The sequence below is a fragment of the Drosophila eugracilis genome, unplaced genomic scaffold (assembly GCF_018153835.1).
Source record: "Drosophila eugracilis isolate 14026-0451.02 unplaced genomic scaffold, ASM1815383v1 contig_47, whole genome shotgun sequence".
Classification (NCBI taxonomy): domain Eukaryota; kingdom Metazoa; phylum Arthropoda; class Insecta; order Diptera; family Drosophilidae; genus Drosophila; species Drosophila eugracilis.
This window is the reverse complement of record NW_024573338.1, coordinates 1,428,682-1,437,686: the sequence shown is the minus strand read 5'-3', so window position 1 is coordinate 1,437,686 and position 9,005 is coordinate 1,428,682. Positions and strand designations below refer to the sequence as shown.

The window sequence follows — 9,005 nt, the reverse complement described above, 5'->3', positions numbered from 1 at the left end:
ATATGAGAGCTTGAAACATTTCATTAAAATAATAAGTTTTTTTTTCAATACAAAACCCTTCCTCAAATTATTTTTAAATTCAGCTCGGCAGTCCGCAATTACCGGTCGAAAACGTTCACACTGACCAGAACATCGATTAAGTTCGATTGCACATCGGTTCATCGATAGACACATTACTCACCGCGGAAAACGTGAACGAAAAGCAGCTTGCCGCCTGTCTGCTAGGAACTTTTATTATTTAAACCTGTCTTACGTCGAAACGGCAAAGCCCATCACACAAATATGGTAAGTCCTGCCGCAAATAACCCGAGGATAACTAAGAGAGCTCAAATCAAGAGCTCCCCTGCGAGCGACATGAGATTGTAAACATAACCTGCAAAGAAGCTTCTCGCAAGCCGACGACATCTGCTGACTAATTGGGTTTTAATATATATGATTTGATATATCTGCCCAATTTTTAGCAACCACAAATCGTGCTGCTGAAGGAAGGCACTGATACGTCGCAGGGCAAGCCGCAACTGGTGTCCAACATCAATGCCTGTCAGTCGATCGTGGACGCGGTGCGTACCACTCTGGGACCCCGCGGAATGGACAAGCTGATTGTGGATGCCCATGGCAAGGCTACGATTTCCAATGATGGAGCAACCATCATGAAGCTGCTGGAGATTATCCACCCGGCAGCCAAGACCCTGGTGGACATTGCCAAGTCACAAGACGCCGAGGTAAGCGGTTTCCCCTCCTAAAACTTAAGCACGTGACTAAGCTAAAGCACTAATTTTGTTTCTTAAGGTTGGAGATGGTACCACATCCGTGGTTTTATTGGCCGGAGAGTTCCTTAAACAGGTTAAACCCTTCGTGGAGGAGGGCGTTCACCCGCGTGTTATTATCAAGGCTATACGCAAGGCTCTGCAGCTGTGCATGGAGAAGATCAACGACATGGCCGTGCAGATTGTCGAACAGTCCAAGGAGGACCAGCGTGCTCTTCTTGAGAAGTGCGCAGCGACTGCCATGTCCTCGAAGCTGATTCACCAGCAGAAGGATTTCTTCTCCCGCATAGTGGTAGATGCTGTGCTTTCGCTGGATGAACTGCTGCCCCTGAACATGATTGGTATCAAGAAGGTAACCGGTGGTTCGCTCGAGGAGTCGCAGCTGGTTTCGGGTGTGGCTTTCAAGAAGACGTTCTCATATGCCGGCTTCGAAATGGCCCCCAAATCCTATGATAAGTGCAAGATTGCCCTGCTTAACATCGAACTGGAGCTGAAGGCAGAGCGCGACAATGCCGAGATTCGCGTAGACAACGTGAAGGAGTACCAGAAGGTGGTGGACGCCGAGTGGCAGATTCTCTACAACAAGCTGGCCAAAATCCACGAGTCCGGTGCCAATGTTGTGCTCTCCAAGCTGCCCATCGGCGATGTGGCCACACAGTATTTCGCTGACCGCAACATATTCTGTGCCGGTCGCGTTCCTGATGAGGATCTCAAGCGTACCTTGAAGGCCTGTGGCGGAGCCGTCATGACAACAGCCAACGACATCAAACCCAGCGTCCTGGGACTGTGCGAGCATTTCGAGGAGCGCCAGGTGGGCGGCGAACGTTTCAACTTGTTCCAAGGTAGGATTTTCGAGTTTCATATCTAAGATATAAATCGATTTTTTTAAACCATTAAATTTAATTCCTTTTAAGTTCCTTTAATAAAATAAGGTTAATTAATTCTCTTCTTTCCAACAGGTTGCCCCAACGCCAAGACGAGCACCCTTATCCTGCGTGGCGGTGCCGAGCAGTTCCTGGAGGAAACCGAACGCTCATTGCACGATGCTATCATGATCGTACGCCGCACCATCAAGCACGATTCCGTGGTGGCTGGAGGCGGTGCCATCGAAATGGAGCTATCCAAGCTGCTTCGAGACTACTCACGTACCATTGCCGGTAAGGAGCAGCTGCTTATCGCCGCCATCGCCAAGGGCTTGGAGGTCATTCCACGCCAGCTGTGCGACAACGCTGGATTCGATGCCACCAACATTCTCAACAAGCTGCGCCAGAAGCACGCCCAGGGTAAGTGTCCAAAAACTAAATTATTTTAATTGAGTTTTTTAGGTTTAAAAACTTGAATTTTTGGGAGTCGTATTTATTTTAAGGTATTTACATCGTAAATTATGATGGCTTAAAATCCAATCGTTTCTACGCAAAAATGTGTCGCCAATCAATAGTGCTAAATCGGTATAGGAAAAACAATTAGGCACTTTCTTAAAAATTTTTTTATTTACTTGGTCCACAAAATTATCAATATGGTTATTTCTTTAGCTGCTCATGCCACAGTCTGAAGCAGGGTTCCTGGCACAGACCCGGTTTGTCCGGACAGGAGTTACACATATATTTGCTGAACTGCAACATTCCGCCTTTGTGGCAATGCCGACAGTTCTTTCGGGCTGGTTTTCCATTCTGCTGGATGACCACGGGTTCGTGCCGGATAGCCTTGACCTTAGCCTCAGGTACCGGCTTGTTCTTGACCTTTTCAAGTTCGTCTGGCTTCTTTGGACTGACTGATACGGATTCACTAATCACTTCTTCCCTTAGAAGTGACTTGATTATGGCCACCCGGAACTCCGGATAGCTTTTAACGTGCCCACCACGTGGATTCTGACCGTTCAAGTATAGCAGATAAGCGTTGTACACAAGAATGTTGAGTAGGAAAATTGACAGCTTCTTGTCCGCCGGAAGCTCCTGGCAGGCTGGTTGGTAGTGAATCAAGTGCTGGCGACTCTCGTTGGCGGGTCGCAATTGCCAGTCCAACTCTTGGATCAATTTGGGTCTAGCGTTAGTCTTCTGCATAGACAGCTCCTTTGCATAAATGGCCAAACAATCAGAGCTAAAAAAGTACAAGCTCTTTGCTCGTCGTCGCCACTTGGCCATCATTAGGGATGTGGCATAGCTGGTAGATATACTATTGGAAGCCAATCGCTGATGCACTAGTGCCTTGCTATTGCCATATCTATTCCTATCCAGCAGTCCGGTGCAATAAGTGCTTCTCTTGGCCAGCTCATGAGCCAGGCCGTAGCTACCATAAAACTTTGAGGCGTACACAGTTTGTCCCACTTGATAATCCTCCATTAGTTTCAGGGCCAATTCGTTTCGATGTTCCACTAGCTGCCGGGAATTACGCACCCATGCAGGAGAATCCTCCTTGCGCACAATCTCCGGTAGAAGCTTTACCACCAGGCCACTCTGTTCAGTTAGCATATGTAACAATAATGAGTTGGTCCGGAATTTGTTAGGCAGGTCATCCTGGTAGCTGAATCTACCTTTCCACAAGGTGATCGGTTCATTGAGGACCAGTTGCTGGCCGCAAACGTATACCTCCGCCATGCGGTCGTTAAGAAAGTTTAGGAGTGGGAAGTTCTTCGCTTTGGCGTTTGCCGTCTGTGGCTGCAATGCATCGAAGTTAAGGCACTGCAAAAGCTGCTGATAACGTTCGAGGGTCATCTTTCCAGTGAAACCTACGAAACCGTAGTACAAGTTATTACTCCAGTAATCCGATACGTGCGGGAGCTTCAGATCGCTCATAAGCAGGGAGAGTGCCACAAAGGTTTCCATTTCCTCGGCGCTAGTTGACAGGGATTTGGATGCTCCACCCTTTATGTTACAGCTTTGGGCTAGGGAACTAAAGAACTTGGGGCGACTGCCCAGCAGCTGGTTGAAGTAGTGCTGTGGGCATTGAAAACGTTTTCCAAATTTTAGGCCAGTTTGGCTGGGCGTGGGGAACTTAAATAACAATCTAGAGCCCGTCTGCTTGTTGCTCCATTCTGGGTCGTAGTCATCCGGTTCGTCTGATTTTCGATGAGGGAAATGTTATGTAAACTTAGTAAGGGGAAGGGGGAGCAACTTACCCTGACAGAAGACATCCGCCGCCTGGTAGTTAAGTTCTGAATAGCCATCTTCGTCGGAATCGCTCTCTTGGTGGTCCAATTCCAAGTGATTAGAGGTGGTGGCCACCTGCTGCTCGACCACGAGCTGCAGTTGGAGCTCCGTGAGATCCGGCTTGATGTCCGCAGTGATTAAATCGTAATCGGCCAACGCCGGATAGGCGTCCAAAGGTTCCGACTTGATGTCGACACTGCGCCGCTTCAACGGTGACCGGTGCTCATCCTGCCGCGGCTTTAGCTGCTGCTTGCGCTTTCTCCCGGAGCTGGACATTTCGTCGGATCTGGATTTCTTTTCAAAATATTGTGAACGGCAGAAATTTCTGCCGCAGCAACGCGTGTTTTTCTTCGACCTCTCTGATTCTCGCCCTCTCTCGCTCGAGTCACATGTGCTATAGGGTGTGCTCTTTCGCACCTTCTCAATTCATTGCTTGCGCGGGCTACCGGTGGAGTTGCCACCATGTCGTAATTTTTTAGTATAAAATCGGTGGGGAATTTGAAATCTAATATGATTTCAAAATATTAGTATTATTGTTCTACGAAAAATAATATTTTAATTTTAAAACATTGATATAAATAATAAATAAGATTTGGCATATAATTATTTAAATGCACAATTTAAGAAAATATCTTGATCATCACTTTTCAATCTTTTTGTAGGAGGACAGTGGTTCGGCGTTGACATCAACAAGGAAGATATCTCGGACAATTACGAACAGTGCGTTTGGGAACCATCGATCATCAAGATCAACGCCCTGACAGCGGCCGCGGAGGCAGCCTGCATGGTCCTTTCCGTTGATGAGACAATAAAGAGTCCCAAGGCCGGTGAGCCCCCGATGGCGGGCGGCGGCATGGGAATGGGTCGCGGCATGGGCAGGCCCATGTAGATATCATTCAGAAATCCAGAGAACTCCCCAAATCATCAAACCCACATTTTCGCATTTCTCTCCTAATTTAACACGTACACGTATTACTCGGTCATACCTTCGCATTTTGCACGCTTCGAAGCAAGAACAACAGCAGCAACAATAATCCACTGACCTATCTGTATATGTTTAATAATAAAAACAAAATTAAAAACAATATTTTCATAACAGAATAAAAACGTTTATATTTTAAATTGGTGGTGGCGAGGTGGCAACTCGACAGCTAGTGCTGTTAAGCTGTTGACGTGCTGTTAGGCGCAGGCAACAATTTAATTGTTGATCCAATCCGTCCAGTAAATAAACAATAAATAATGGGCAATCACAAGGTTCTCCGGTCGGCTGGCAGCAATCTGCGTTACTCGATGTACGAGTTTATTGAGGCAGTGCACAAACGTTCGATTATATGGGAAAGAAGACATCCAAACTTCCACAATCGTGAGTTGAGAGATCAGGCTTGGCAGCAAGTTGGACAGGAACTATGCACAAATTTTGAGGCCTCCAGTGAGCCGGAGAAGCAGGAAATTGGTGTGTTGTTATCTAGAAATCTATTCACCTAACTCCATATTACATATTTATTGCTATCATAGTAAAAACCCTGCTCAAACGTTGGAAAAACACAAGGGACAGCTATTTGCGGGTCAACCGGCTACGACAAAGTGGCGAGGAGGTGTCCAGGGCATCTTATATCTACGAAAAGGAGCTGAGTTTCCTCTTAGACGTTAAAGCCGAGTCGGAGGACGATGAGGAGCCCGTGAAGAAACCCAAGCCCCAGATGAAAAGGAAACGCACGACTGCCGCCAACAGATCTGCAAAAACGCCAAGAAGGAGGAACTTCGGACAGGAATCGAGTGTAGAATCCGCTACCAACAGCCCAGCCATTTCGGAAAACCTACACTCGGGTCTGGATGATCTGACCTACACAAGCGAGGATACTGTGCCCCCGGAAATCACCTCCCTTCCTCAGATTCCCCTAGATCCACCCTGCAGTACAAACACCACGTCCACATCCGCTGATCCCGATCAGGCCTTCTTCGACACCATTAAACCGCACATGCAACGAATGTGCGCCGATCGCAAGCTCGACTTTCAGATCGAGGTTTTGAAAATACTTCGCAATTTTAAGCCGAATTGAAAAATAACTAGAAATTAAATCATGTTTTTGGCTTTGCATTTACATTAACAGCGGATTTAGTTAGCAGCAAGTTAGCATGGCTACTAGGAACAAAAATAATCGTTATCGAACATCGTTAAGGGCCTAGGGCGCGATATTTGAACATTTCGTGCTGTAAACTGTAATATTACATTTGAATTTGTTGATATCTGCAAAAATTGATTGAAGACATCATCTTGATTGTTATTGTGCGGTTACAGTAATTACATAACATACAACCAGTCGGTTTTTACAATTTCAAAATTGTTGCTGAATAATTATGGTATGAGAAATTGTTTTTCGGATTCCAATAGTCCAACATGTTACTTTTGGCCATTGTCCAAACTTAAAAGAACACTTAGGGGTCTTCGTTTCGAGTTGATTAACGAAATTCTAAGGACCATACCGGAATGTCAGTTTTAGACATGCTCCGAGGATTTAAGAAATTTTCGTACTTAATTATATTTAAAGTGGTTGCTATTTATTACCCACATTAGAGTAAAAGAGTTAATTAGTTTATAAGTCACAGGGCAACCAACCGATTTATTTTAACATAATTTAATTAATATGTTCGAAATTAGGTATTATCTAAATCTAAAATGATTTTTTCATATCCATATAACGACAATCAGTGTTAAAAAGTCAGAAATATTGTATCTGAAACTAAAATAATTTATAAAATATATAATTGTATTTTTTATTCCCTGTGTTCTACTTTTTTTCCCTACCCTATTCCTTCCTTTTGCCGGATGCTGGCTTAATACATATCGCCAGCAGCGAAATTTTAGTACAAGCATAAACTGTCAAAAAGATACATAAGCCATCGGATGGCCTGTGGTTCGAAGCGGTTCGACCAGTTTCGGTGGATGTTAATAAAAAAAAAAGAGCTTAAACCTGTATTCATACAGCTTGTCCCTCTTATGCCAATCGAGTTTCCATTATGTATACAGATTTCTTCATGGTTTTTGCTCAACACAAAGGCAAATTTATGGATTGTTCGAGTGTATTTATAAGTCGACACTTCATATGGCACCCCTAAAAAAGAAATCGCTGAAAAACCGTTAAGGAAGCCATAAGGGTAACTCCGAGATTTGGACTCGGTGTCGCCTTTCAAGCGTTCCACGCTGTTGGAAGTTTCCTGAGTACCTACAATGGGGGGTATTTAAACGTTACCCCGAAAACCCGCCCCCACACTCCAATCTACAAATTTAACTCATACTGCCTTGATAATGCTGTTCTTCTCGGGTCCCTCACCCCATTTTCCCACTTAACTGCATATGGTTTTTGTTAGTGGTTGTTTCGGGTTTCGGAAATTTCAGTCTGCGATCGGGACCCTACCCTCCACTTCACCCATTAGCAACGGCTCTGGCAGCTGTTGTTCACTATTAAATGCTCCCTTAGATCCTCAGATCCGACTACCTGCCTCTACTGAATGGAAATACACTGGGAAAAGAAATGTCAAATAATTTTTGGAATGTAATGCTTTTCTTCCAAATTCCTTCGGCTTAACTGTGTCTACGTGGATTAGAACTTATCAGACAAAACTCGGTGCTTTTTTCCTTGATAGGCAATTTATCAATTTTGCTAAATTTGTACTTGCAATTAATTATTTTGTGATAAGTACTTTGTTAGGAAAATAACAACAAAAGCTGAATTTAAAAAAAATATAAAAAAAATACAAGTAATGTTACATAATAACTGTCATTAAAGAATTAAAATAAAGTAAAAGACTGTATTTTTTAAAGAAATTTACTTAAGACTGCTTGTAATTCTAGGTCTTATAATAAGGCTTACTTTTCGATTAACAAACTATTTTTTGCGCAGTATATAAAGGCATTCCCAGCGTGTGTAACGTATTTTCCAGCCCTAACGAAATCGAGCACCATAGGAGATTTGGGTTTTCTTCCCCTGGAACTCTGTTCCCTGGCGTACCTGTAGCAATTCTGCGCATTGCAGTGAAACCGAATAATAGACAGGAAGTCCCTTCGATGCCTTTTATTCCTTTCAAGGGTCGTGCCGCCCTAGTAGATGATTGTGTAGGCGATTGTCTATTCCAATGATGCTGGTCTTTGTCCTGTCCTATCCTAAAACTATATTCCTAACAAGGTCTCTGGGCCTTAGGCAAATTAATTTGGATCAGGTGGTGTTATCCAGGAGAACCACCTGCGTGATTTGGTATCTTCGCCAGGCATTCTCCGCTCGTTCTAAATATTCACCGATCTCTTGTCGTTTGTTGGGGAGATCATACTTCTCCAGAGCTAGCTTTAGGAGGACATACTCAAGGCTACGGATTCCTCCGAGAATGTTCGGATCCCTTAGGCTATCCACCAGAGTAACGAACTTACTGAGCAGTTCTACTAGTTGCCCAAAGTTGGTCAAATTCTCTAGGGTGGCATCCACATCGTTGACATAACGCAAACTCTGTTTGATTCTTTTGGCCAGTTCGGTACTTCTGCCCGCTAAGGGTGACAGCTCCTGGTTCAGCTGCTTTACCGAATCTCGTGTATCGATCACCTTTTGCAAAGTATCCTGATTGTACTGATCCTGATCAGTCCACTGGGACATAGGAGACTTCGTAGAGGTCTCCACATTGTCCACTACCGATATCTGATTGTTCTTCACAATAATGGTCTTGTCGATCAGCTCAGTCGAATTCGGTGGCTTCTTCACATGGAAATCCAGGGAGAAATGGAACTGCATGTTGCCCTGCAAGGATCAGATTTTAGTTATGAATATTCCGATGAAATTGCATCACCAAAAAACATGCCTGGACGAATGTTAGTGTTCCTAGAACAAACAAAATACTCGCAGAGAACCACATCTTGCCGGGGAACTGGAAAATGTTTGACTGATTCCAAGTCTAGATCTCTCGATCACACCACTCCATACAATCCAAGCTCGCCATCGGAGCTTATCAACCGGCGGGGTTATCACACCATTTCCACTTGACCGATAAAAGATTCATTCACTGAGTTTTCTACCAATAGCCAGGGCAGCCCTCGGCGGGGGGAACA

At 44.5% G+C, this 9,005-nt stretch overlaps 4 protein-coding genes across 4 annotated transcripts; 2 read left to right on the top strand and 2 right to left on the bottom strand.

The window, feature by feature from the left end:
• Positions 1 to 153: 153 nt before the first annotated feature.
• Positions 154 to 5,000, top strand: LOC108109546 (T-complex protein 1 subunit eta). The gene is made up of 5 exons (XM_017218116.2): positions 154 to 285; positions 462 to 722; positions 790 to 1,609; positions 1,727 to 2,050; positions 4,576 to 5,000. The coding sequence occupies exons 1-5, from the start codon at positions 283 to 285 to the stop codon at positions 4,800 to 4,802; spliced, it is 1,635 nt and encodes a 544-aa protein (XP_017073605.1). The 5' UTR covers positions 154 to 282; the 3' UTR covers positions 4,803 to 5,000.
• Positions 2,083 to 4,495, bottom strand: LOC108109545. Its single transcript, XM_017218115.2, has 2 exons — positions 3,883 to 4,495; positions 2,083 to 3,822 (listed from the first exon to the last, which is right to left on the bottom strand). The coding sequence occupies exons 1-2, from the start codon at positions 4,187 to 4,189 to the stop codon at positions 2,288 to 2,290; spliced, it is 1,842 nt and encodes a 613-aa protein (XP_017073604.2). The 5' UTR covers positions 4,190 to 4,495; the 3' UTR covers positions 2,083 to 2,287.
• A 78-nt stretch (positions 5,001 to 5,078) lies between the features above and the next one.
• Positions 5,079 to 6,689, top strand: LOC108109494. Its single transcript, XM_017218031.2, has 2 exons — positions 5,079 to 5,366; positions 5,429 to 6,689. The coding sequence occupies exons 1-2, from the start codon at positions 5,153 to 5,155 to the stop codon at positions 5,971 to 5,973; spliced, it is 759 nt and encodes a 252-aa protein (XP_017073520.2). The 5' UTR covers positions 5,079 to 5,152; the 3' UTR covers positions 5,974 to 6,689.
• A 1,014-nt stretch (positions 6,690 to 7,703) lies between these two features.
• LOC108109495 lies at positions 7,704 to 8,896 on the bottom strand. The gene is made up of 2 exons (XM_017218032.2): positions 8,759 to 8,896; positions 7,704 to 8,697 (listed from the first exon to the last, which is right to left on the bottom strand). The coding sequence occupies exons 1-2, from the start codon at positions 8,810 to 8,812 to the stop codon at positions 8,128 to 8,130; spliced, it is 624 nt and encodes a 207-aa protein (XP_017073521.1). The 5' UTR covers positions 8,813 to 8,896; the 3' UTR covers positions 7,704 to 8,127.
• Between the last annotated feature and the right edge of the window lie 109 nt (positions 8,897 to 9,005).

Excerpts from the sequence above, each read along its gene's own strand:
- LOC108109546 (XM_017218116.2), top strand. Across the intron at positions 723-789 it reads CCAAGTCACAAGACGCCGAG|GTTGGAGATGGTACCACATC; the intron begins GTAAGCGGTTTC and ends TTGTTTCTTAAG. Across the intron at positions 2,051-4,575 it reads GCGCCAGAAGCACGCCCAGG|GAGGACAGTGGTTCGGCGTT; the intron begins GTAAGTGTCCAA and ends ATCTTTTTGTAG.
- LOC108109545 (XM_017218115.2), bottom strand. The coding sequence starts at position 4,189 with ATGTCCAGCTCCGGGAGAAAGCGCAAGCAGCAGCTAAAGCCGCGGCAG. Across the intron at positions 3,823-3,882 it reads GGCGGATGTCTTCTGTCAGG|ACGAACCGGATGACTACGAC; the intron begins GTAAGTTGCTCC and ends ATCGAAAATCAG.
- LOC108109495 (XM_017218032.2), bottom strand. The coding sequence starts at position 8,812 with ATGTGGTTCTCTGCGAGTATTTTGTTTGTTCTAGGAACACTAACATTC. Across the intron at positions 8,698-8,758 it reads GAACACTAACATTCGTCCAG|GGCAACATGCAGTTCCATTT; the intron begins GCATGTTTTTTG and ends TGATCCTTGCAG.
- LOC108109494 (XM_017218031.2), top strand. The coding sequence starts at position 5,153 with ATGGGCAATCACAAGGTTCTCCGGTCGGCTGGCAGCAATCTGCGTTAC. Across the intron at positions 5,367-5,428 it reads GCCGGAGAAGCAGGAAATTG|TAAAAACCCTGCTCAAACGT; the intron begins GTGTGTTGTTAT and ends TTGCTATCATAG.